This window comes from Amborella trichopoda, chromosome 5 (assembly GCF_054954075.1).
Source record: "Amborella trichopoda isolate Santa Cruz 75 chromosome 5, AtrichopodaSantaCruz75HAP2 v2.0, whole genome shotgun sequence".
NCBI classification, from domain to species: domain Eukaryota; kingdom Viridiplantae; phylum Streptophyta; class Magnoliopsida; order Amborellales; family Amborellaceae; genus Amborella; species Amborella trichopoda.
The window spans coordinates 38069791-38096759 of NC_142340.1; the positions used below are offsets into that span (position 1 = coordinate 38069791).

Here is a 26969-nt window from a genome sequence, read left to right on the forward strand (position 1 = left end):
ATTGATGGCTTTGTGGAGGATTCCACGTTGGAAGAATTCATCAAAGAAACTCTTAAAAGTCTGCTTTGAAAGTATTCCAGAAGGTCTTGAAAGGGGCTAGGGGAAAGCTGTCAGGGCCAGGGGCTTTGTCCTTGGCCAAGTCATCGATTGCCTCCAAAATCTCTGTTTCAGAGAAGGGACGATCTAGCCATTGAGACCAAAGTTCCGAAAGAGTTAAGAAATCCAGATTGCCCATTCTAGGTCGGGGGCCTAGAGGGGCCTAGAGGGGCCGAGTAGAGAAAGAAATCTAGAATGGCAGATTCGATCTGTGCTGGTTGGTCAAGGTTGCCATTGCAAACCTTGATAGTATAGATAGAATTGTCTCTTCTGTGACAATTGGCTATCCATTGGAAGAAACCCGTGTTGTGGTCCCCTGCTTTACGCCAGTTGACTCTGGACCTCTGAAACCAATACAATTATTCTTTTTTAAGGGTGGAAAGATATTCCATCTTGGTTTGGGCTTTCAGAAGCTGATAGAGGCCGGGATTCCTCTGTTCGATCTAGGTCTTGAATGGTATTCAGCTGGGAGGACTTGATTTGAGAGTAATTCCTAGGAATGGAATTGCTCCAGGTTTTGAGAGAGGCTTTGAGGAGTTGAATCTTAGTTTGGAGCCGATAGCCTGCTCTACCCGAAACCAGGGGGAAAAAGGAGTTGCACCATGTTGGAATGAGAGAAGATAGTGAGTCTTCTTCAAGCCAAGCTAATTCGAACTGAAAGGGTTTATGTCCTCTCTGGACAGCCTGAGTATCTAAGAGGATGCGGCAATGGTCCGAGGTAGGTTTTGGCAGAGCCAGTGCGTGCGAACCTAGAACTTCCAGGGAAAACTGAGTTGGGGAAAAAAGTGGTGTGAGGGATGCAAAGTTGGGGCCATAGATAGCCGAAAATTTCCTGGGAAAACCATCAGAAATTCGAGAAAGGATTATTGTGATTGAGTACTCCCCTATGTGGGAAGAAAGGAGAAGGTGTTCCGAAGGGTTCCAGACTACCCATATTCCACCTGATGCCCCTATTACAGGTAGAGAGGCCCATTGGCAAGGCTGCCAACCTCAGACTTGGCGGACTAATTGTAGGGTAGGATCCGGCTGTTTAGTCTCTATAAGGGCTAAAATGGAGGGAAGGTGTTTAGCGGTCATGTCCTTGGCTGCATCCCGTTTGAGTGACTGACCCAAACCTCATACGTTCCATGTTAGGATTTTCATTGAGCAAATGTAGACGTAGAGGAGGAGGCCAGTCTGGGAGACCTAATGGGAGTAGACTCCCAAGGGGGAGAGGGAATGGGGAGCGTCGAGGGGGGCCGTTCTAAAGCAGGTCTATCATAGTTAATCGAGTAGAACAAGTTGAGGAGCTCCCCTTGTCCTTTGAAGCTCACCTTCAGTTGGCTCTGAGCATCTGAGAGAATGAATTGGTGTGCCGGGCCTTCGAGTATGTCATGTTGGAATCCCATGATCCTGTAGATCTCCTTCATCCTGTTAAGTTCTCTATTGTTCCCATCCCTGTCGACCCTCTTAGAACTAGATTGCTGTCCAGAATCATCCAAGGGGGGAGATATGGGAGGGGTTGGTGTCCTGGGGTCCTCCCAAGTAGGTGAGGTGGGCAATGAGAAAGGGTTAGCCCGGTAGAGTTTTGTTGGCAGTGTGTGTAGTGGTTCAAGGTAAGAGGATGAGAACAAGTTAGAGGAGTTTGAAGGGGCAAAATGTTCAGTATTTGGGAGGTCAAAGACAAAAGGTTATTAAATGTTCATCTCACTTTTTAAAGTAAATGTGTGCTATCGCTAGGTTGTAGGCCATATCAAAATCTAGAATAGCCTCACTCTTCTCATTTTTTTCACCAAATATATATCTCATATGTACAACTTTATATTCTCTACCAAGATTTTAAGAAAAGGTCAACGACCCTGATCGTCCACCTCAAAAACCATGTTGGATTGGTGGATCGGCATGTCAGATTCGATAATCATCTGAATTGGCAAGTTTCGTTCCAATGTTTTTTCAAAAAATCACTAGAAACCTCTAAAAATAGTGTTGTTTTAGTTTCTAAAAGAAATTAGGAGTGGTGCATTAGGTATTTTCATTACTTTATAAAAATAGGTGAATACTGAGACGTTGATTTCTTGTTTCAAAGTCTGTATGATTATTAATTATAATGTAATATAATAATGTTGCATCAAAATAATTTAAAAATATTAGAAAACACTTCCATGTTATAGGATTAAAAAAAATAGTTCTCCATATGAAGTGAAATTAGTATCCTATCAAAGTATCAGCCATTTATTAATTCGCTTTACTCATCCAAAATTATCACAACCTAACTAACTATAATATTATATACTAAAATTGAAATTGTTGGTTTGTATTTTATAATTATTTTACTATACAAATAAGAACAAATCAAAAATGTCTTATAAAATGGCTAATTTAAAAAAATCTTATTTACAGCTATAAGAAAAGCTAAAACATTACGTAATTTATAATGCAAATAAATTAATAAGTAAAATACAAGATTTGGTTATCAATGTATAATGATTAGTTGTAATATTATAATAACATGATTAAAAAATTATTAGAAAATGCTTCCATATCATAGGATTACAAACAAAAATAGAACTTCTTATAAATTTCAATGTTATGACATTGAAAAAAATTAAAAAATTCATTTTTACCCTAAGAAAGATATCAAAATTCAGAAAATAAAAAAACAAAGAAAAATGGTGAATCGGATACCATGTACATTGTATAGTTTATTTTACTGAATCGCAATAACCGTTTGTGGTTGTTTTAATTTTTATAAACTAGATCTTACTTGAACTATAAGGTTTACAACTTATACAAAAAGCTTCCCGCTTGTAAAATAGTAAAATACTATTGGCTTCTAGTTTCTACCATTTGTTACCTCATTTTGTATCGCGGTTAAATTTTTAAAAAAAGGAGCTGAGGTTTTTTTATTTATAAAAAGAACATGTGTAGTAGCTAACAAGACCTCGTAAGTAAATTTTGAAGTCGAGAGGATTGGTTCCCTCGGTATCTCGGCAACACTCACAAGATGCTACCAAAAAAAAGTATTTAATATGGTAACTCATAACAGGACTTTGGTTTTGATAGTTTTCGTTGTAATAACTTTCAACCTTTCATTGATTAAGGGAACAACACGCAACAAAACACGCTACCAAGGTTGAGGTATAAAGGGATAGAAAATAGTCCCACATCAAAAAGCATTAGAAGTCCAAGCCATTATAAAAGAGATGCAACCCATTAATGGCCATTGGCTTGCCACACGCGAGGACTGTGTTGTCTTGAATAGCGGACGAGCAATAATGGGTTTCGGGGCACGAGTTATGTTGTCTAGGGGGGACTGTGTTGTCTAAAATAGCGGGCCTGCAATAGTGGATTTCGGGACACATGTTATAAAGTACTACCTGGGCGGCTACATAAATACAGATCGTCACGACTTGTCCTGTTTGGGGGGAACACGTTCGGATCCTGATATATTTTGGGATCTAGAACGCTATAGATGATTCCCAAGCCACATCATCGAATTTTGAAATCGTATCTCTGTTATTCTTCTCTATGTAACCATTTAAGTCCCTTCCTAAAAAGATCATTTCTCCATTTGGTATATCTTGGACTGGTCCATCCATGTCTACTAGAGGCCAGAATGGTCTCTTAATTCTATCGTCTGGTCCTACTTATGGTGCGCAAGGTTTCAAAAAACGCTAGGCGGCCCCGAGGCGGCCTACCTGGTGCCTAGCGCCCAGCGCCCAGAACCTCGGACGACCTGTAGTTTTTTAACTTTGGGGGTTTTTATATATTGAGGGTTTTTTTTTTTTTTTTTGTTTTTTGACTTTGGGGGTTAAAAATAAACCCCATAACGTTTTTATACAACCTAAGGTTCAAAATGACCCCCTTTGCTCTTTTGGGCTGTTAAAAAAACGAAAAAGGCCTTACGGCGATGGGCGCCCGCCCAGCCCACCTGGTCGCTCGCCACGGTACATTTGCTCGTGTAGGGCTGCTTGGGTCTAGGCGTGCAGATTTTTGGTCCAGGCCGCCTAGGCGCCAGGCGGACTGTTTTGTAAGACATTGGTGGTACATAAGCACTAATTAATTAATTATGTGATCTCTTCCCTTAATACAAGTATAATTAATAGGAGCCTATCATCTACTCTTGCAATTAACTACTTTATCTTTTAAATCTGAGACTGTATAGAAACCAATCTTTTGACTTGGAGTACAAAGTAGACAAAACAATCCAATACACCTAGAAATTTTTCAATACACTTTGAAATTACAGCTTGTAAATTTGAGCAAGGTCACTGTAACTACAGTGAGCTATTGACTGTCAAATATACTCAGTTGAGAGGATACAACTCAATTGGGTTCCTTGCATATGAACAAAACAAGTTACAAGAAGAGATCATCAAACTATACATGTGTAATATGCATTTGAAAATTCAGCACCATTCAAACTTGTAAAGCAAAATTATATATCAATGAATTCATAAAACTCATCACAACATGATCTCTATTATATCAACATACATATGCTCAAGTGTGCAATGCTACATAACCATGGGAAGCCAATCGGAGCTCTTGGGTGCTCGGTTTACGGCCTTGGGTCTTAGTTATATGCCATTGGGTGACATGCGATAACCTATCTCAAAATCACGCCAATTCATCATCTAATATGTGGGAAGCCATGCATCTTCTGATATATACCTAAACGTGGAAGGATTTGTAGAGATCTAAAGATCAAACCAAGTGAGAAATCGTGGGAGAAAATCGGGCTCTTAAAACACACAACCGGTTCAAATGAGTTCACAATTTGGCTCACAAAATTTTGGCATAGTTTCTTCTTATAAAATCAATAATTCAAGAGATCAAGAAGAAGGTTCAAATGACTGATATTATCATAAGAGTCTCAAAGAAATATCAGCCAAAATTACTCAAAAATCCAAGGAAGAAAGCTCATGGAAAACTATATCAAAATGTGCATGGATGAATCCTTTAAGTATATGGTGCATGAATGAAGCCTTTAAGTATATGGATCAAGGAAGATCAAGGATCTCTCAAGTGATCAAAGATCTAAGCATCAACGGATGAAGTACTGTTGCTGTAATTGAGAATTTACTGCAAGAAGAAACTAAGGAAATCAATAGAAATGAGAATGATCTTACTTAATTAAAGGCTTGAAGACTCGATCTTCCATGACTTGAATTTGAGCTTTGGATCACCATTAATGGAGTATTATAAGACCTTCAAAGGAGTTCTTCTCTCACATTAACATCAAGAGGCTTTTTAGAGAGAGAAAAGAAGAATAAGAGCTTGGGCGTGCCACTCAATGGGAGAGAGGAGAGAGATTTGGAGGGAAATTGTGAAGTGAACTCATGTGGGAAAATGAAAGCTCATGGGGTATTTATAACTTTTCAACCCCCAAGTGTGAAGATGCTTCTAGATAGATGAATCTTAGCCTTACATGTCATCTTCCAATAGTTTACAAAGAGAGGCATGATCTTAGCCCACTATCCGCCATCATGCCATCTAGATGTGTGGTATAGATTTAAACACCTTTATCCTCTTTTAATTCTCTCCAATTTCCCTTGTTATCAAAATGCCCATGCTCTTTATATTTAATGAAGCTAAAACCAAGATGGAGGGTATATCTTTATGGTCATTTGTCAAAAATACCTGCAAAAAGCAAATCATAAAAGTTCCCTTCATTTCATAAGAGCCTAGGAGGCTAATGAAATCATGCCACATATGCTAGGTGGTTAATTGCACATTTACCATATACCCTTATGGTTAGGCTTTTAATAACAAAATTTATACACCTTCTAGAGTCCTCCACACATGTGCACAAACCCCTTTGCTTTAGGTATTAAACATATACCAAAGTAATTTTTCCAAAATTGAATATATCACAAAATTCCAAAATTCAACATATTTAACTTAAATGAACAAATCAGCAAAGAACATGGGGGTCCCTTAGTGGGATTGATGTCATCCCCATGTCATCTCCACGTGGGGGAGATGTGGGAACCCCCAAGCCGACACATGGACTCCCATTAGCCATGTGGGTGTCTTGTGTGGGTCTTGGGGAACTGTCCTTGTTTGTCATTTCTTTCCAACAATTCTGGAAAATGGATTTTTTTTGACCAAAAAATTTAGAAACGTTCCCATAAATACATAAAAATCATTTTAATGATTTTTCATCAAATTAAACCATGTTGGCATTGATTAAAAATATTTACAAAGGAAATTAGGATCATTGGAGTCGAATTATGAAATGAAGCACTCCACTTGGCAAGACCCAGAATCCAAAGCCGCTTTCTCTGCATGACCCAACAAACTCATGACCCAAAGTGTTTAATCAAAGGCTCATGATTTCAACCTATCAAAGTCAAACCGATGTGTGACTTTGAATCCCCAAGTATAAGTGTATTTCAGGTGCACTCCCTAGAGGACATGCACACACACATGGTGCGGGGTTCTTCTCTTGGCACATGTGCATAGCTCTAACCAGTGGATACCTGGAAGAGTGGCTTCCCATGCATTGCGACTGTATATGCACATGCTATGAGAAGGTTCTAGGAGTAGGTCAATGTCTTGTATTGGCTCTAACCTTCCCGTACAGGGCTTTTTGTTATTAGTCTCATACATAAATCATATTGCCCTGGCCCATCACTCAGTCATGAGGCACAAACATAATAACCAACCCTGACTAATAGGTAACCCTCAACCCTCTCGGTACCTCCCATATATAAATCTTCCTTATGACGTAATTGGGGTTTCATAACGCTTGGTCCCTGTGCCCCAAGATCTTAAAGTCGTCGCTCTTTTACTCTCATTGAAGTTTAGAGACATTGAAAATGTCAGAATTTATGCCCTCAAAAGGACATAATTCTTGTCTACTATTATGCCTGCGCCATCTCTTTTATTATCTTTTCCTATGTACAAAAATATTGTACCCATCTATTTATTTAATTTTCTCCTTTCCACTTAGTATTGAGGTGAGTATTATGGTGTATAATCTATTTAACACTGAACTAGGTGGGAAGAAAGGTATCTAAGTCAGTAGTAGGTCAAAAGATACAGAAGCTTTGACTTTATGCAACTTTATGTTCACATAGAATATGACTTGTTGTCCTACCAAAAAACTTATTTACAGAATTGCCCTAGTTTAAGTACAACTTATACATTTCTTGTAAATACTTCCACTTTGGAGATTGAATCTTTTACCTCTAATATGCATCGTTATTTGGTTATTTTAGGAGAACCTTATCAATTGTATTTCTCAATACATATCCTTCAATGTATGATCAATAGATGATCAGACTCTGGTAGCAAGTAAAATTTGACATTAAACATGTTCATTCTAAATTTAGATTTTAACATCTTGATTTTGTCGAGTTGATCTTCCTATCATTATGATCATCATCGGCTCATAGCTTTTTCCCAATTAATTAGGATTGGCTACACCAATCCTGGTCTGTCATTCTGCTCTATTAAAGGCCATACCCTTAGTGAGGCCATAAGTCTCCCTATCTTTTTGGACTACTTCCAACCACATCCCTTTGGGCTTGCCCCTTGCCCTTTCCGAACCTTCTGCTTGACCTAACTCGCACCTCCTAACAAGTGTTGTATTGGGTCTGCGCCACACACATGGCTAGCCTACCTAAGTCTACTGTCTCTCATCTTATCACCTATTGGTGCAACCTAAATTTTTCTGAATGGATTCATTTCGGATTCTATCCCTTCTTGTCTTGCCATTCATCCATCTCAACATCCTCATCTCTGTTACACTCATTCTATGGGTGTATTATTTTTTGTGTGCCCAACGTTCTGCCGTACAAAGTAACGATGGTCTCACAGTTGTCATATAGAACTTCCCTGTCAACTTCACTGGTATACAACGATCACATAAAATTCCAATTGCACATCTCCACTTCGCCCGCTTAGTTCTAATTCTGTGTACGACATCTTTCGCAATCTCTTCATTTCTTATATTGTCGACCCAAGATATCAAAAGTGCGGTCTTTTTGGTACTTCTTGGCCATCAATGTTAACTACTTCTTGGTCTCTACTCCCATATTACTAAATTTGTATTCCATATCTTTCTATCATTATGATATTGATTCGAAATTTAGATGTTAGCTTCTTCCTGTTGTTCGAATCTATAGGCTATAAGTAAACATGCCCAAAAAGCAGTGGCTACTAGATTGTCTAAGCCCTGGTCTTGTTGATTGTTTTTGGATCTTGATTGTTGATTGGTGGAACAATAGAATGACATCCTTTTATTTATTGTGATTTGTGTGTGTTTGTGCTTTTTTATTTTTTATATATTTTTATTTTTCAGTGGGGTGGGGGAGGGTGTTGGGGGGTGGAGGGTTGGGTTGGGCAAATAGGTCAGTTAGCTCATTTTGATTTAAGGGAGAAACTTTTAAGGTTTGATACTAAACTTTAAACCGGGTGTCTCACTGTTGAACTGTAGGCTTAGTGTGGTTTGAAATGACCTAAAGGTGCTAAAGGTAGTTAAATTTGAAAGGTAGACAATGTGATCTAGCTAAATATGTATAGTTAAATTTTTTCCTTCTTTCTTTTATTCATACCGGCTAGAACACTTGTAGGTGTCCAAAAACTACAACTATTTTTACAATCTAGGACCTTCATACCATTACAATTTTTTTACTTTCAAAACACAATGCATGAAGAATCAAGAAACATGGAGCTATTAGAATTATCAAATACCTTGCCACAGGTTACCACCAAGGACGTCGTACACCCACACTAGGCTCCACTGATGGCGCACGGGATCTTGGTCTTAAGCTTGTATCATAATTTGGGAGGTCTAGACAAAACCCTCATGATATAGTATGGGATAGGGCCCTTTCTCAACATTTAGGGTTATGAAAGCTTGGGCGTGGCCATGACTTCTATGGCTAGGGCGTGGCCCGCTTTTTTATTTGTCTTTCTTAACCCCAAATAGAGAGAGATGAGAGAGAAGAGAGTAGAGAGAGAGGCATGCTAGCTAAGAGAGGGAGAGAGAGACCATCCTTTTAAATGTGCGCAAAGAATAATCCCCATAGAGAATATTTGTAACACAGAGGATAGGATTTTGCCATCATTATGAGATTCAATCGTGACCTTAGATCTTGGAGACCCATGGGGTGAAGAAATCTTAGCCACCCATTCTCTAGATCAACCATCGTGAGTAAAGGAAGGTACTAGAACCATTAGCCCTCAGTTTCCATAATTCTATTCCCATGAAATATTTAATTGTAGAAAATAAAGTAATATAATGTGTTGATTTCAATTTAACTTATTCGTTTTCCTTTTTGAAATCAATCAAGCCTTTTTCAAATTGCCTTTGCTATTTTAAAATCTTCTAGAAGACTTGAATTACAAGTCAAGAGAGAGGAAAGAGAAAGTGCAGTGTGCCACCTTTGTGCCCTCCAAGTGGGCCTCACGACCCTCACTAAGTGGGCTCATTGTGGTGGTTCCTTATCACCAATGGGGCCCCACACCCTCTAAACAATTTTTTAATTCATTGAGTATTTTTATTTCCTCTTTGAAATAATAAAATCCTGAAAATTCATTTTAGGGTATTTAAAAATCCTTTATAGCCAAAATAAAATATCCTGAGTGATCTAGAAATATATTTTAATATTTTAAATATCAAATAAAGTTCATTTAAAAATATTAAAATGAGCTTGATGGGAATAGGATCCAAAGAGTTAGAAATAACACAAATATTTTGAGGACTCTATTTGTTCTAAAAGACCATATCTCACTATCATCTTCGCAAATTGATCCAACAAATCCCATGACCCATAGCTCATCGCAGGGGTTCATGCTTGCTTCATTAAAGCCATCCAATAAATGAAAGAGACATGATCGTTGTTCATGGATTACAATTCCCTCCCTAAGGACAAGTCCATGACCCATTTTAGTACAATTCCTTATAGGTCCTTTCAACACAGTCCAGTATTGCAGGGAGACATCTCTTCAGTACATGTACACGACACGCTCCAGAGGGCTGTTTCGCAGACGACTATCTAGGGTATATGCCCTGTGATGGTAATGATGAGGATTTTGGCCCTTGTCCTTTCCGGCTAATTACTACACACACGGGTCATATGCAGTCCCCACCCAGGGCATATATTCGACCTCATCAAGGGACAACCACACTACGAAACCCTTATCGGTTGTGCAAAATGCTTAAAGCTATGGGTTTTTAACGTCATCTTGAGCCTAGCCAGTTGAAACTCAGGTGAGTCACGACATCAAAATGATGCGACAATCCATTCAGACCATACTCCCACTGGAGCCATCATATCAGTATACGAAGATTTTTAGTATATGCTCTCATTAAGGGCCTTTAAATTGCACAAAACCCCTAAAAAATTTGATTCCGAAGTTGACGGTCTAATTTTCCAATTTGATCTCTACAATCCTCAAATTCTCTTTTTAAAATTTGAAATTAGTGTTTTCATAATGTTTGAGGGGGGACTTTTTTGAGGGGCTATTCTCCATATTCCAAGAAATATTTGAGGGGGACCTTTTTTTCTTTTTCTTTGTGTTTTTACCTTTTTTGAGAATGAAAGAGGCTAGGTTGTGTTTGGGCTTTTAGGCACAGACTTCAAGGGTCTATTTTGAGAAGAATTACACATATGTGAAGTTTGAGTATAACAGATATACTCGGCATTATAGGTTGAATACATTTGTTAAAAATTTTTGACTAATGAGTTTGATAATACTTGGGCAAAGCAGCCTACCCTTGGAGCCAGCCACTAAAGAAACTTCCAGTTACTGGGATGTAAGCTTCTTATGCTAAGCTCCTTAAGTTGTGTTGCTGGAGAAGGTTGGATTTGGGGACTAAGGGAGTTACTATTATCCTTGGCTTAAGGCTTCTTCTAAGCATTGCCCTCTGCTTTCCCCTCTGAGATATGGTTTCCATAGTCCTTGTGACTTAATTTGCTGTCACTTATGTTCCTTCAGTTTTGTTTTTGTTTAGCTTTTGTTTATCATTGTTGAGTGTTTTAATCAGCCCATTTTAAGTAGTATTATTGCAGTATTACTTCAAAAAATATATACCTTCAGTTAGCATTTGTGGTTTATTTATCCATGTTCAAAATAATGCTGGGTGGCACCCAGGCGGCCAAGGGGTTCTGCTATGTAGAATCAGAAGTATTGATTGGGATAGATATATCTGAGATTTTCAATGTGGTTGCTTGAGGGCAGTAGTCCTGAGTTATTTAGAATTTTTGCATTGATCATTTCCTTTTACTTGAATTAATTGCTTCCATTTATTCTTTAGAGTATGTGTACTTCTGATTGATGTCCTGATCTTACAAGTGATAACACTGTCATTTCTAATTGAAAATTTGAGCAGGTGAGGAATAAAATTGTTCGTGAGGTCATTGATTTTATTAAGGCACATCAATGGCTATTTGATCAGGTTCTTAGAGTAGATATCTCTCAAGCTGATGAGCTGACATTGGAACTAATTGATCTTATTGTTTCTATACTTAGCAAGGTAACTTTGTTGATAAGATGGTGCGTGGAAATTCTTCCTGATACGTGTGAAGGTGCCTTTATCTGATGTGTAAATTTTTACTAAACTAAATGAGCAAATTTCTGGATTGTTGCTAGGTTTGGCCCTATGAAGAGCAAGATGACTTGGGTTTTGTTCCTTCTCTGTTTGGTATGATGCGTGTTTTATTTTCTCTAGATGCGGAATCTTTTCAATGTCCTCGCATATCAGGAGCCATAGAGGTGATTATTTGTGTCTTCTGTGGGAAAACATGCATTCTTTTTCAGAAACTTCCATTTTCCTTTCGGATTTTGTTTTTACCAAGTAAATATGCCTTTTTTGTCCAGAACTCTAAAGCCACAGAATTTATATTATTCCGCCTGTGCTACAATTTGGCCTCTTACTTATATTTCCTGGTCATGAAGAAGTACTTGAAACTCCAGGTTTGTGTGATAGCCTACACTAATATGAAAATGTTACAATCAGTTATTTGTTTTGTAACACTGTTTGATTGTGATGACATTGCAAATGATTGTTCTGCCATAACATGTTTATCAACTCAATTATTTCAGCATCATCCGATTCAATATCTCTGCATTATCTATCGACTTGCAGTTTGCATGCTTCATAAAATAACTAGTATATATTGTGTGCTTGTAGAAAATCAATTGCGGAGTTAAAGTGCATCCTCACAATTATGGGAAGGTGGAAGGGATGTGTGCAGGGAGAGTTTCTATTAGAAGAAATAAAGGATCTTGATGGCCCTTCAAACATTTAAAAATAAAAAAGAAAAGAAAAGAAAAAAGAAAGCGAGTTGCAGTTGAATTCAAGTCCAAAAAATGATAATTGGAACACCAAAATCCCATTTTTTTCTTTTCTTTTGATGCTGCTAGAACCGAATAAATAGGTCTAGGAGGGTTGGGAACAGGTGTTATATGCCCCTCAAAAGCTGTCCCTAATAGAAGTTACATCCCATAGGCTATTTTATACTGGCCAGATGCTTTGGTTTTTCATGAGGCTGCCCCCTTGTTGCCAAGATGCCACTTTTGGCTTCAAACTTCAACATCTTACTCTGTAGGTCACCCAGCCTCTTGTGATCTTCTTCACTCAATACAACGGTTAACACTTCCCAAAAAGAAAAAAAAAAATCAACATCTTACTTTGTTACAAATTCTAGTGGACAAGCTTGAACATTTTGTAAGTAGTAGCGTCATCAATTATTGACAAATCAAGTCTTCATGCTGAAAGAAAGAACCTTGAAATTGTTCTTTACTCTTTAGAGGGTAACAGAACTACATTGCCTGGTAGTTATTGATGATATTGAGGATTTTAGTTGGGGAGTGTGAGTTAGTGATGCCATGTATATAATGTGAAAGGAATGTATGTTACACGAGATATCTCATTTCTAATTTTCTCTGTGTTTGCCAATATGGTAATTATTTTGCTCATCACTTTCGAAGTTTCACAGTATGAAACATGAAATTGATTATTTGAAAGTAAGTTTACCAGACCAACGAAGAAGGAAATCTGATTAGTCACCTTTTCTGTGTTGTAATGCTTTATATGTGTAAGCATAGAGTTAAAAGCTACTCACATTTCTCTCCTTATCGGAATTGTTCCCATGATAATGATTTCTTGAGTCCACAGGTATCTGACAGTTCTGGAAATTATCATGAACTTGGTGGGAATCTACAACCAACGTTGATGTTGCTTGTTGGGCTTCTTAATTTGGTTACCACGGCTCTTGGCAAAGCTGTTGAGGAGAAGTCCTTCTTGCTAGCCAAGGTATGTTTTATTCTCTGTTTATTTCCTCCTGGTGTACAGAACTCCTACTGATTTTAGTACTTGTAAGCTATTATGACAAGGTTGCTATCTTTTTGTTAGATTCAAGACATAAATGAACTACCGAGACATGAGGTAGACGACATTCTTGACGTTTACAAACGTCAGGACTCTGTAGCAGCATCTGATAATATTCGAAAGAGGTATTCTATTTGATAAAGGCTCTTCTTGTATTTTGCTTGGCTCATTATTAGATATGATTGAATTGCTTTTCCTTTGTGTATTGTATATTTAAAGGGAGTTATTTTTTATGTTGAGATATTATTTTAACTCCTTCCCACCATTATAATGATCTATGAGAAGTTATGATGAACATCCACATCTTCAGATCATGAAATGGCTACAAAAACAAGTGACTTGGAAAAACGTTGGGGTCAATATGCAGCTGTGTGTAGAATTTATTGTATGAGGCCATAAGCAGATGAAAGTCTAGGATCTTCTGTGACAATAGAAATGCTTATCCGTCTTTTCTATGATATTTCATGAGAATTTTGTGACAGAATTGTGTTTTTCTATTCCTTGATACTATTTAAAAGCTGCTTCTTATCTATTCTTGAAGGAGGTACATTGCCATGGTTGAAATGTGCAAGAGAGCCGGAAATAGGGATCGTCTTATAAAGCTATTGCTACAAATTGTGGAGCGTGTGCTCGACATTCTGTTTTCTCATTTTCAAGATAGGTACTCTGTGTTGTTTAATAAGCCTTTCAATTGACTTAAGAATGCCTCAAGTTGATTGGTTCTATTATTCTTAATGGGAGCTCATCTTATATTTCAGGAAAAATGGCCAAATGCGTGTGGATGGCATCAGTGCTGGGTCAAAAGAAGAAGTCTCAGTTTTTTCTCAAAAGTTGATGCCAACTTTAGAAAGACTTGAAGTACTATCTGAGGTATCCTTTATGCTTCTTTTTAACACCTTTCCAGAAAAAAAAAAAAATCTTTGAAGCTGTTGTTTTGTCATTTGTAATGTCAAGTCGTCAACTCTTGTTCGGAATGGTAAAGTGACAAAGAATGCTGTAGAAATCTAATGATCAAGACCTGCATCTATGCAGGCAGGTTAAAAGTTTCTGAATGTTCAATATACTCCAAACTCAATAAAAAGGACTGCAAAGGCAAACCAATGTTTGCAACTAAAGTGGTCATGAGGATCATAGGATGCTTGTTTATGGACACCACATTTTACCATTCTGATGCAGGCAACTTCAACAACAATAAAACAACAAGAAAAAGCCAAACGCAAGCACAAGTCAAAGAAACCTAGGATTTCTTCTCCATATCGTTGCAAAAGCCTAAGCTTTTCTCTTTTTTAATTTCTAAAAATCATGTGGGATGACCCCACAAGGCCCCACACACCTCTTATATATTATAATGTCATGTTTCAAGTACAAAGAGTGTCCAAACAAATAAAATATTGACCCATATATTTTATATTTACTTTAAAATTCGTAATGAATGTTTTACTACTATGAACAATACCCATGAACAGTACTCATGAATAATAATTGTTAATAATACTCATGAAGTAAATAAAAAGATAAAAACCCTAGAATTCTTTAAAAAATTAAAAAAACCACGAGAGATGAGCGCTAAAACTAAAATTATGATATACATCCTTTTAAATTGAAAAAAATTAAAAATAAGAATAAGTTTGCCCTCCATTTTCCTCTCCATTTTCCTCTGGTTGGAGAAAACTCGTCCTCGAGTTTTGAAGTGTGCTTAGATGAACTCAGCATCAAAGCCACTTTCTTCAAGCTTATGTTTGTTTGTTAGCTCAAAGATTATTCGTGGTAAAAATAATTGCTCAAAAAACATATCCTTAGGGATCAATGCAAATTTATGAGATATGGATATCCTTGAACTTCCATTGAAATTTGTATTGGGAAACTACAAACTCAGTTTTCTATCCTCCAGAGGCTAGCTACCCATCTATTTTATTACTCTTTGAAACCAATGCCAAAATTTGCAGTTTATCGATCGATCACACTTCTACTGTGTTACTCTGATTCTAATGCCCTAAATCTCGTAATCCTCCACCATTTCGATATTAATGAGGTTTTCAAAGGCCATGGTTTGGATCAGTTCTCCTGCTACCTTCTCTTCATGTTCTTCATCGTCTTCCAAAATCTCTTTCTTCATCATCTTGATCCGATCTATGATCATAGATCGGATCCCCTAAATGAATATGTATTGAATCCCAATCAACAATTGCTGATTTGCGATGCAATCTGCGTCAGTGTTAAAAATATCATCCTTCAAATCGAAAACCGTAGGGTGATACTCTCCACGTCTAGTTCATCTGTCACTATCCTGAACAGTCGACTCTCCATGTGGAGCGAGAAAGTGAAAAGGCCTGTACTCAAGATCCTCTCGATTTGAAAAATCATCGTCTTGCCCATTGTTGAGGCTCGTGAATTGCTTCATTAGCTGTTGAACTTGCTTTTCAAGTTCCTCAATTCTCTCATCTTTGGGTTTATAGAGCAGATTTACAAAACCCCTGCTTGCACAACCCCTTCTTGCCTCCATAGGATCGTTAAAATCACATACCTTAGGCATATGATCAACAAAAACCTGTTGAAATCAGCAAGATCTAAGCTTTGTTGTTGATCTATGGCACAAAGACCAACGCTAAAGTACTGTGCTTGAATACTATCCATATGTATCATGAGATCTAATACCAATTTGGTGCAGAAAACTTGATGAATAATAAACAATAAGATAAAGCCAAACACAAACACAAGGCAAAGAAACCAAGGGTTTCTTCTGCATGCCCCAAGTTAGGGTTTCGAAAGCCTAAACTTTTCTCCCTTTCAATTTCTAAAAATCAAATGACCCCCTCAAGGCCCCACACACCTCGTATATATTGTCATTTAATGTTCCAAGTACAAATCGTGTCCAAATGAATAATACATTGACCCATATATCCTAACTTAGCTTTAAAATTGGTAATGACAGTTTTACCCTTGTGAACAATATTCATGAATAGTAATTGTGAAAAGTACTTATGAAGTAAATAAAAAAAATAAAAACCCTTGAATCCAAATTTTTTTTTAAAAAAACCATAGAATAAAATATAAAACTAAAACTATAATATACATCATTCAAATTTGAATAAAAATAAAAAATAAGATTAATTTTTCCTTCCATCACTTTCTCTCCTTTTTCATTTTGGCTTTCTGTATTCTTCATTGTTTTCACCATGTTTATGATTGGCTTCCTTGGGTCCACCCTTGTCTACCACGCTTGCATCCTTATTTACCTTTTCTCTATTAGTACCACTTTTCATGATATTGCATGGATCTTTAGTGTTCTCTTCCAGATGTTTGAACTTGCAAATTGTTGATTACCATCTGAAATCCCCATCAACATCCTTTTATCACTATGGTGACTTGGAAATTCATACTGTTTGTCAATTATCCATTAGCTTCATGAGTGATAAAATCCCCTATGCCTCAATTTTTTTGTGTGCGTTCTTTCCTTATCTCTTACATTTTTCTTTTTAGCGTTTTGTTGCTTTGCTGATGGTTCAGGGAAGAGGGGAAATAAAATAAATAATTAAAAAACTAAAAAACTAGATATAATAGTTGAGAGATTATACCTTCTCTTGGGGTCTGCAGGAGAGTCCACACCAGAAAGAGATCTTTTCATGAGACCCAAAATTAATTCTTCCTCTCTCCTTTCTTTTTTTTTGTCCAATAGCGACATATTTATGGAATAAAATAACTGTAAGGCTTAGCTTGCTCTCTTTAAGAAATCCTAATCACTTATAAAACCTAGCCTTTCATCTTTTAAAAAATAAACTTCTAGTTTTACCCCTCAATTCTGTACAACAAATAAAAAGAGACGAATACCCTAAAAGAAAACTATAAATCTAGATAACTCCGAACCTAGTTTTTAATCTTCCAAAAGAATTAATAAAATAAGAAATTAAAAAGACTCCAATTGTATTATTCTCTTTGGGTAGGGAGAAGCTCGACGTTGAGCTTGTTGTATTGATTCTATCCTTCATAGATCATTCGAATAGTAGGTGATGGAGTCCCATCATTTAGCTAGGTACTTTGTCTTCTTCAATAAACCAATTAACCAAACACTTGGTGTGCAACTTTAAGTAGAACTCTGGGATGTCAAGCACAATCTTGATTTCTTCAAGCATAAATGGTTGTATTTTGCATGCTGCAACTGGTGTATCTTCTTCATAATTATTTTTTGAAATTTGTAGCACTTTCGGGTTGTTGTCAACAACCTTCATATTGATGTTTACCTCTTCATGGTAGTTTCTCCTTTATTTGATCTCGAAAGTTAAAATTTTGTGCTAGATCTATTGGATTACAATTACCTTCTTTTCAATGATTGGTATCTAATCATCATAACTGTCGATTTATTTCACATATCTCTGCTCGAAGTTCCCGGATCTCAACTCAAATACCTTCCATGGTTTGGTTCCTATGTTTTATTTGTTGATTCACAACTATTATGACTTGTGGCTAATGTCCTTGATCGTATGAGTGAGTTTCACAATGATGGTTGGATCTTTTAATCTTCTGGTACCAATTGATGCGGGGAAGAGGGAAAACAAATAAATAAATCAAAAAGTAAAAAATAAAATAAAGAGATTATACCCTCTCTCAGGGTCTGCAGGAGAGTCCCCCTTAAAAAGAGATCTTTTGGAAAGATCCAAAATAAATTCTTTTTCTCTCCCTTTTTTTATTTTTTTATTTTTTCTGGTCTAATACTTACATATTTATGGAAGAAAATAACCCTAAAACTTAACTTGATCCCTAAGAAATTCTAATCAATCTTGAATGCTAACCTTTTATCTTTAAAAAAGAAACTTCTAGTTCTACCCTTCAATTCTCTACTACTAAAAAGAAAAGACACAAATACCCTAAAAGACAACTAAAAATCCAAATAACTCCAAACCTAAATTTTAATCCTCCAAAAAATTGAAATAATACGAAACTTAGAACTCTCTATTTTCATCCGCTGATCTCATGCCCCTCTCTTCTTGTATATGCCTAGTTTGAGTTTCTTTTTAATTTTCTTAGAAACAACTTGAAGAGGCCACATATTCTTTCGCCCTTGTGTTGATCGCTCTCGGATTAAAGAACCGGGCAGTTGCCAATGGACCTATTATACCCACACAGCTAAGTCCTGGCTTCTAGCTCTAATGTGTATCACTAGGCCTCCATGGACTTTGAGAGTGCTTTGGTCCTTGCACATAACCTTCCTGTTTGGATTGGGAAGTTTATAGGGTCTCCTATGCAAATTGAGGATCTTGGAATGGACCTACTTGTCTTGGAATCAGTTTTCTGGGTCCTCATCTTTATAATGATCCTATTGCATGATGAGATTTATTTGAGGTGCTTTGGGCATCTAAATTTCATGTTATAGAACGGCTTTTGAAAGTTTTGAGTTGCTCAAATGTGTACTTTTGAAGCTCCAAACAGATACTCAGATTTCAGAGAGCTTCAATAGATCCATCCGATACTTGCGGTAAAACATGGTGCCATGGTCCAGCTGTTAGGACATTGGACTCTGAATCCATAATCTGAGTTTAAATCTCAGTGGAACCTCATTCTGTGTAGCAAAAAAGACAAAACAAGGGAAAAAAAAATTGATATCCACAATACCACGTCTGATTTCTGGTGGCCCTCAATACTCATTGGATGCTGTGGGATGTGTTTGGAATTAATCAATAATTATGGATAAGCGCCTAAGATTCTCTGAGTTTAACTCTTCTGAATGAAAGAAGAAAGTACAATTAAAAAGTACAATTAAAAAGGACTAATAAAGAAATAATTTGAGGAATATGGTTCTAAAGCATAATGCATGAGATTATTTTATTATGATGAAACGAGGCACTATATTTTCTTGTGGAATTTCATGCCTAAAAATATGGATGTCTCTAAGCCTGCAGGTGACGGAGCATACCATTAGAAGTTTAAGGGTAGTGAATAAGGCCTGTTTGGAGACAACTTCTCTATTAAGGAAGGGGTACTTATTTAGTGATAAGTTTTTTTTTTCTCAGTTGTAGGGCTTTCGCTGCTGTTTTCTTGATAAATGGGTTCAAGAAAGTATGTCACCCTTGGAATGGGGGCGTGGCATGGGTGGTTAGGGGGGCGGATGCCTTAATATGACATCCCGCCCTCCATTCCAATGGTTAACATATCAGAAAAAAAGAAAAAGGAAGAAAGTATGTCACCCTAGATTAGTGGAGCGCACCACGCTGTGCTGTTTTCACTCTTAAATGGGTGGAGGGTGAAAAAAGGCTCTCAAAAATTTGTGATCCAATTGGGGCTAAGGCTCTTTTGGCAAGTGGTACTGGTGCTTCAGTTTATATAGGGAGAGTGTTTTGGGGCAAAGTAATATTGGGGAAGTATTGCTTGAGTTGAGGCAGAGTAGGGTTGAGGGTATTGGAAAGGTTGGCTTGGTTTCCCATGGTCATGGTGGGCTATGAGTTCATCAATCATGAAAGTTCCCATCAATGATGAAGAAAAGAAAAGAGCCTTGGGTTCTGGAATTACATGCTTGGATTGTTGTGCTCAATGAAAATTAGAAAGCTAACAATACAGCTTAGATACCCGATTGTTACGATTCATTGGAAATTCTTAATTTATCATAACGACCTCCACAGATGTACCTGATTTGAACACTAAAAATTACTTGTAGATCAAATGCATGGCAGCAAATCTTAACAAGGTATAATATTTTGAGCCCCCATCGTTTTGCAGGATAAGATGAGGCAGAATCTTAAGGTGTTTCAAAGACTAGTAAGCTCCCTAAAGGAAGCAATCATTCAGCATCTGTCATCTTGACCCAAAGGGTCCAAGGAGGTCTCTGAGTTTCTTGTGCTTGTCTGGTACTGTCGCTTTGCTGTGGGTCACTTTCAATTTTTGTGTGTAATCTTATGTCCAATGTTCACCTCTTTTGCTTGATTTTTTGGGGCTGAATCGGTTGTGTATCTGATGTTTATTTAGTGGCATATTTAATTTTCCTTGCAATAGAAATGTGAAGTAAATCACATTCACACTCGCGTCCCCCCTTTCTTTTCAGAAAAATATGGCAAGTTTATTTTGTTAGTATTTGGTCTGTGTTTCTGTGTAAATGTTTTGTTCTGTGTTTCTATGACCTTTCTTGGCCTTAGAAATTGCATCAACAATACTAAGGATATACAACCCTACGTTATCAAAAATTTGGGTCACCCCATATTCCAGCTCACTGTTTACGAGGCTAGTTGCATTCGTCTTTAAATTCCCAGCAATCGATTGCCTAAAGTCTAATATTTTTCCATGCCACCTCTTTTACTTAGATCAACCATCAAGAGAAATTAAAGAATAACTATAGCACAAACCTTTATGGCAAGAATGTATTGGATTCTGGATTTCTGGATCGGACGTGGGGACCTGTTCTTTTTCTTATGATAAACATTGTATAACACCGCGATCATGCCCGGAACAAAAGTGAACATGAGTACGGAGCAGAGCTGAACAGATATTAGTGAAAATGGTGGTGCTCAAACTGACATAGCATTTAAGGATTCTTGATACGGACTTCCTGTATCCCGTTTAGCTTGACTTGTCTTAAAAAGGTGACTGTAACTGCCGTGTTCATCTATGTTGATCTCTGTCCTTCCATATAGAGAGAGAGAGAGAGAGAGAGAGAGAGACCACTCATTTTGATTCCATTTTCAAACAAAATGTCCACTCATTATGATTCAATTCTGAACTTTATTTTTTCATTTTGGGTGTGTTGATATAGAAGAAATCATTTCAGTTTTAGAGAAAAGAAGCTGAGGGGTAGTCTTTGTAGTTGGAGATACTATGCATCATAAAAAATGCCGAGTTATTCTAGGGACGAAGCGATCGTCGGGCTCAATTGGGATTTGGGGGAGGGGATTCTGCTTTGAAGAACCCGAGAATCTCCATAGTTCTCTGGGATTTTCATTTTTCTCTCCAATTTCTTTCTTTCTTTCACGTAATATGAGTAGGGAATTGCCCAAGTCAATCAGTTACATGGCAGTTTACTGACTTGAGTCGGATCGGGCTATTGGAATTGAAGCCCTGTTGATTTAGGGTCCAATTTCAAATTTTCAATCACGGGAAGAAATTAGGGAGAGGGGCCATTTTAATGTTCCTTTTCCATTCAGGGCCCGATTTTAAAACTTCAATTACATGGCAATTTATTTATTTTAATTTTCAATCACTGGGTATTGTTTGTGTTTTCCTTGTGTGGGGTTGAGACTGGGCTTGCTGTGATGAATTATATGGGGGAAATTGGGCTGGCCCTTGGATGTGTTAATGTCTCTATCCATGTTTATTAGTATTAGTATTTGTGGTTTCTATGGCCGTGTTGTATTTCGGCTCTCTGTCTGGCTTGTTGATAAGCTTTTTTAATCTTGATTGTTTATTTTCCTCTTTACTTTTGCTCCTCTTGGGTGGCCCTCGCAGATTGGTCAATCGGCTAGTTCAAACTGGTGAATCAGCCGTATCGGCCTGATCTAGCCTTAAAATTATTCAAAAAATCATTAATTTTTTTTAAAATCTAGCTTTTTAGGTCTCCAAAAAAAAAAGTAAGCCTTTTATGGGATTTTTAGTATTTGATCATTGATGAAATATTTTGTCTTAGTTTTTTCTTATTCACTGGTTCTTAAGACCATGCATTTTGGTTCTAAGGACCTTCCATAAATGCTTAAAAGGCTCAGATAAAGCCTTCAAAGAATCATGAATGCTAACCCATGAGCTCTAAAATTGCAGTTTTTCTTTATGGTGTATGCCTTGACATGGTTTAGTTAGGTCATATAGGGAGTTTATTTATATTTTAAAATTTTTTAAATTCAAACACAAAATGACGTCGTGACCGTTAGATCGGCTTAGATTCAATCTAAGCTGTTGGACTCATATGTTCATATGAGTTAGTAGGCTAATTTCAGTATTTTCTTATATGTGTGTGTGTGTGTGTGCTGTTCACTGGGGATTGAGACCCTTCGTCGTAGTAAGACTGAAACTCAAGATATCATGTTGTGGTTATCTGTGCATTGACCACCTAGCCTTGAAACCATTGCTATGTATGCCTTTTATAAAGGGAGTGGTTTGTATACGGTTGCAACCTTAAAAAATCAAATGAAGGCGCACCTCCAATAAAATATTCATAGGATGGCTTGAGAATGTATGTCATCTCTAATTATAAAATCTTAAATACCAAAAATAATTTAAATCAAGTAGATCTATAAATGATTGAAAATCTTGAAAATAGACAGTCCAGATAATGTATTGCAAGATACTCTATTTTTAGGATTTGAAATCTTTTTTCCTTTTGATATTCGTACATCTCGACGTCGAGATGACCAAATAATTTAAATCAAGTAGATCTATAAATGGTTGAAAATCTTGAAAATAGTCAGTCCAGACAATGTATTGCAAGATACACTATTTTTAGGATTTGAAATTTTTTTTCCTTTTGATATTCGTACATCTCGACGTCGAGATGACCAACTAGAGGGTTTTCCAACATCAAAACAACCTTTTATGATGGATTTTTGAGATGCACCTAAATTATACTCTCCAAATCTAAATCAATTTCTTATTATTCTATGAATGTCATAATTAGAACACAACCATCTTTCACATGGAGAGAAGCAGCCTCTTTATTTGAGAGAGAGAGAGATAGAGAGTAATAAGAAAGATAAAACAACTAGCTGGAGTGCTCAATGTCCAACAACTGGTCGGAGTGGTTAATGTGCACCATCATCTCACTTGCTATGGTGTATTGCTTTCTCAATCTCAAAACTATTTTTTGAAGCAGGTTGGAGGCATGGAACTTTAGGGATGACTTGACCTTCTGCAACACCATGGGCATTGAGGCAGTAAGACGTGGTTTCTTTGCCTTTAGAGCCGGAGAGAACGAGGTCGATGTCTTTCACGACGATGTTTGTGCAGGCCACGCTCTCGCTGCATGCTAATATAATGGCCAATTTGCTGCTTGATGTTCCTTGGGATCCCGCAAACAACACATCGCTTATCTGAACAGCATTAGTCTGGAAAAAACAGTCCCTAGCTCACCAACAGAATCCATGCGTACAAAATAGTCGATTTGAAATGGAATAATCAGCTGATTCCCTCAGTTTTTCAATGCTTTTTGGTTTTCTTTTGCATCCAATTCGAATAAGAAATCGCCCGACTTAGACCCGGTGAAAGCAGAATTGCTCCCGGCGATATCTAATTTTGTCTTTTGGAGCATATCTATAGATTATATTGTAGGTACTTCATTACCGTTAGTAGTTATATTGATAATACGTTCCTAATGCAGAGACTTGTGAATTTTAAGCTGGGAGTGTTTTGTTGTATTTTGCCTTGGAAAAGACCTTATCTTGATGATAAATTTGCATGTTGGAATGCACAATGATTTTTATCAGTGTATTGAGAAAGTGGTTTTTATCAATAAGGAGTAAATATGTCTTGAGAAAACGATATATCGTGTATGCAATAAAATATATTGATGCTAGTTTTGCTTCATTATGCCCTGTTTCACCCTTCCATTTCCAACATTTTGTGTGCGCATATGCGGAAGTGTAGTATTGTGGAGGCATGTGGAGTTTCAATATTTTATTTTATTTCTTAAGAGAGAGACAGAGAGAGGGCTTACTTGATTCCGGCAAGTTGCACCTGGACAGTAATACTGGTCGATGATGAAGGGCTGTTTGACGTTTGTGAAGGTGAGATTTTGGAAATGAATGTTCCTCACGTAACCATAGCCTCCCTTCAAAATAAGGGAGGTCACAATCATTTAACCATTAAATTTGAAATTCAGTAGTTGATGACGTATCTATTTAAAGTCCAAAACAAAATTTTTCTAATGTTGTGACACACTTTCATCTATTAGATTTCACATCTAATGGCTAAAAGTGACTGTGACCTTCTTGTACAAAAAATAAATGGTATCAGTATACAATCTCTATTTCAACAAACACATGCATACATTGTTAAACTGGTGTGCATGAGTATCTGGCTAGATTCTCATGTAATTTTCAATATCATACGTTAGTGGTGTGTTGTTCTCCATCAAGAAATCCACCATATGTTTCGCATGACTGATGGAGTACCAATTCCCATAAACTGGACAAATTATCAGGAACTAGGGCTGATCTCCACCATCTTTCTTCAAGGATGGACGGCGGATGTCCCTGTGGGGGATGAAATTACCATGAACAATTTGAGCATGTTAGCCAAAATATGGAGTGTACCTGCCATGTCTTAATCCGAGCTCCATTCTGTGTATTGTAAAATTGGGAATGTCTGATTCCAACACCGTCCACTTTCCCTTCACCCCCATCTTTGCCGAGACTTCCGATGCTATTCATGAAATTACAACATGGTTTAGAAAACATACAATAAAGCTCCATTAACACACATTGTTTAAGGGTGGCAATGGTCCGGGCCGGGCCGGGCCGGCCTTGTCCTAGCCCTTACCCTTATCCTTATCCCCATAAGTTTGGTTCAGGCCTGGCCCTAACCCTTTTAGCGTCGGATCGGCAAAAAAGAAAAAGAGAAAGATAAAGAAGCAAAGTAGAACAATGAAAACAAGAAAGGCCAGGACAGGCTGAACCGGCCCTACGCCCGCTCTTGGGCCACTGTTTTTGTGACCCATTGCCAGCCCTATGCTCATTGCCCTTTAGGAAAGTAATTATTAGTAACTTAAAGCAACCCAAAAGTACTATATAAAATCATAAAAATATCGGCTTGTTTCTTTCTCGAGCAATTAGTAAGATCAATAAAGCAATGTATCAAGAAAGGGGATAGGGTTGTAATGGTAGCATTCCACACCTTGATCACCACATTGTAGTTTTCATTCTCACTACTAATACCATTACACTAATACCTTCAAAAAGCTAACCCGAACCTATTTGAAAAAACAGGTAACAATGTGCTCTTATTTAGGGGTTAGGATGAAAAATTGAGTACAAAAGATTCCAATGAAAACTTGAGTATGTGAACAAATATTTCACTGATTTTTATTAGAGTGGTACCTTATGCCATGACCTGGTCCACAAACGATTCTAGTTATGTTCACATCATAGATTCCGTTCCCCATGGCAATGCAATCATCCCCTGCAAAATAACATACAATTCGCACGGTGAAAATCTTTTATTTATATATAGGAGATATATTCTTGTCATTCTAGGAAAGGCATGGTTATTTCCTATGAAACACTCTATTATATGTTGTATGTTTATAAACAACATGTACTCCGCCGTCCGACTTAGCAATGGACAGTGGAGATGAACTGACCTAACTCTATCTTGTTGGCTAGCTTGATGTGGTGAACTCTTCACAATAATAAACCCAACACCTCAAAAGCAACTTTTTCATCACCGAAAAGCTGATTTCAAGAAAACAATATGCCCAAGAACAATACCATTTCCGAAAAATGTAAAACGCACAAAAACAAATAACTTGGGGAATCCCAAGAAAGCACATCACAAGCTCAAATCAAAGGCACACATGAATTAACGTGGTTTATCCAAAATAGGCTACATCTATAGAGAAAGATGATTTCAATACCAATGGAGAAATTACAAATTTCTTGGTCATATAGAAATGGCAATAGGCAATGATCAAGTCACTGTCAATAGAAAACATTACAAGTTTTATAGGTCGTGTAGAGATTACCTAACAATGTCAAAGAAAACTCGAATTGATTTTTCCCATCATAATAGTATTACCAATCGACTCTTTTCTTTGTCAACGTTGATCAACTTTGTCATTGCAAAGAGATGCCCACAAATCGGTACAACGATGTCAAATTTGTACAAAATCCCTAATCTCCTTTTTCCCCCCAACCTTTTCACTTCTATTTTCTCTCTCTATAATGAAATAAAATGATCACATTCTCTTCGACAATCATGGATGAAATAAAAAACAGAATGGATTTTAAGCTCTAAAAATATCGATCCTTCAACACATATTTTGTGGATTTTTGCTGTACAGAAATCCACAAGTTCTACATTATTTTAGAGTTTCAAATTTCATAATCAGGTGTGAAATTAGAATTGTAAGCTATTATAAGGGTTTTTAACGTCATAAGAGATGCATTATTCATAATGGTTTCTAGGTATAACTTTGCTAAACATCATAAAGCCGCCATCATCATCATCATCATCAGAGCTTTTTTCCAACTATTTGAGGTTGGCTACACGAATCCAAGTCTGTCTTTCTACTCTATCAACGGTCATACTCTTCATGAAGACATGAACCCATATATCTTTTTTCACTATTTTCAACCATATCTTTTTGGCAGTACCCCAATCATGATAAAGCCATGATCCTCCATACCATTTTATGTAAAAGTAAAGATTTGTCATAATGCTACCTTGAGCCATAGATTGAGAGGGTTACAGTTGCACCACCCATAAAATTCTACCACTTCTTTACCACTTCTTTGAGATGAAAATTGAGAATACCAATTGTGATCAAACCACATATTGACTCTTTTTTCCATAATTCACAACATCAACTTTTATATTGCCACCCGACTAAGGGTAGCAGGACTAGATAGAAAATTGTTTTGGCATT

The 26969-nt window shown here is 37.1% G+C and overlaps 2 protein-coding genes and 1 long non-coding RNA gene across 7 annotated transcripts in view; 1 reads left to right on the plus strand and 2 right to left on the minus strand.

The window, feature by feature from the left end:
• EMB3142 (nuclear pore complex protein (DUF3414)) overlaps positions 1 to 20429 on the plus strand; it is a 76477-nt gene extending 56048 nt beyond the window's left edge. For all 5 annotated transcript variants that reach the window (XM_088866535.1, XM_088866536.1, XM_088866537.1 and 2 more), the window contains 8 exons: positions 11423 to 11566; positions 11683 to 11805; positions 11911 to 12006; positions 13211 to 13348; positions 13448 to 13548; positions 13965 to 14084; positions 14182 to 14293; positions 20132 to 20429. In XM_088866535.1, coding sequence (XP_088722661.1) covers positions 11423 to 11566; positions 11683 to 11805; positions 11911 to 12006; positions 13211 to 13348; positions 13448 to 13548; positions 13965 to 14084; positions 14182 to 14293; positions 20132 to 20215 — 918 coding nt within the window. In that variant the 3' untranslated portion in view covers positions 20216 to 20429. The remainder of the gene's footprint in view (positions 1 to 11422; positions 11567 to 11682; positions 11806 to 11910; positions 12007 to 13210; positions 13349 to 13447; positions 13549 to 13964; positions 14085 to 14181; positions 14294 to 20131) is intronic.
• Positions 16701 to 17067, minus strand: LOC148782078 (uncharacterized). The gene is made up of 2 exons (XR_016055403.1): positions 16999 to 17067; positions 16701 to 16750 (listed from the first exon to the last, which is right to left on the minus strand). It is a non-coding gene; the product is annotated as an uncharacterized LOC148782078 (long non-coding RNA).
• Positions 20430 to 22952: 2523 nt separating the features above from the next.
• On the minus strand, positions 22953 to 25507 carry LOC148782079 (putative polygalacturonase At1g80170). The gene is made up of 4 exons (XM_088866540.1): positions 25423 to 25507; positions 24640 to 24748; positions 24042 to 24155; positions 22953 to 23433 (listed from the first exon to the last, which is right to left on the minus strand). The coding sequence occupies exons 1-4, from the start codon at positions 25485 to 25487 to the stop codon at positions 23149 to 23151; spliced, it is 573 nt and encodes a 190-aa protein (XP_088722666.1). The 5' UTR covers positions 25488 to 25507; the 3' UTR covers positions 22953 to 23148.
• Positions 25508 to 26969: the final 1462 nt, after the last annotated feature.

Bases quoted from the DNA above. Each gene is read 5' to 3' on its own strand.
- LOC148782079 (XM_088866540.1), bottom strand. From the start codon at position 25,487: ATGGGGAACGGAATCTATGATGTGAACATAACTAGAATCGTTTGTGGA. The intron at 24,156-24,639 runs GTACACTCCATA...CTTATTTTGAAG, and splicing joins CTCGGATTAAGACATGGCAG to GGAGGCTATGGTTACGTGAG. The intron at 23,434-24,041 runs GTAAGCCCTCTC...TGTTTTTTCCAG, and splicing joins GTGCAACTTGCCGGAATCAA to ACTAATGCTGTTCAGATAAG.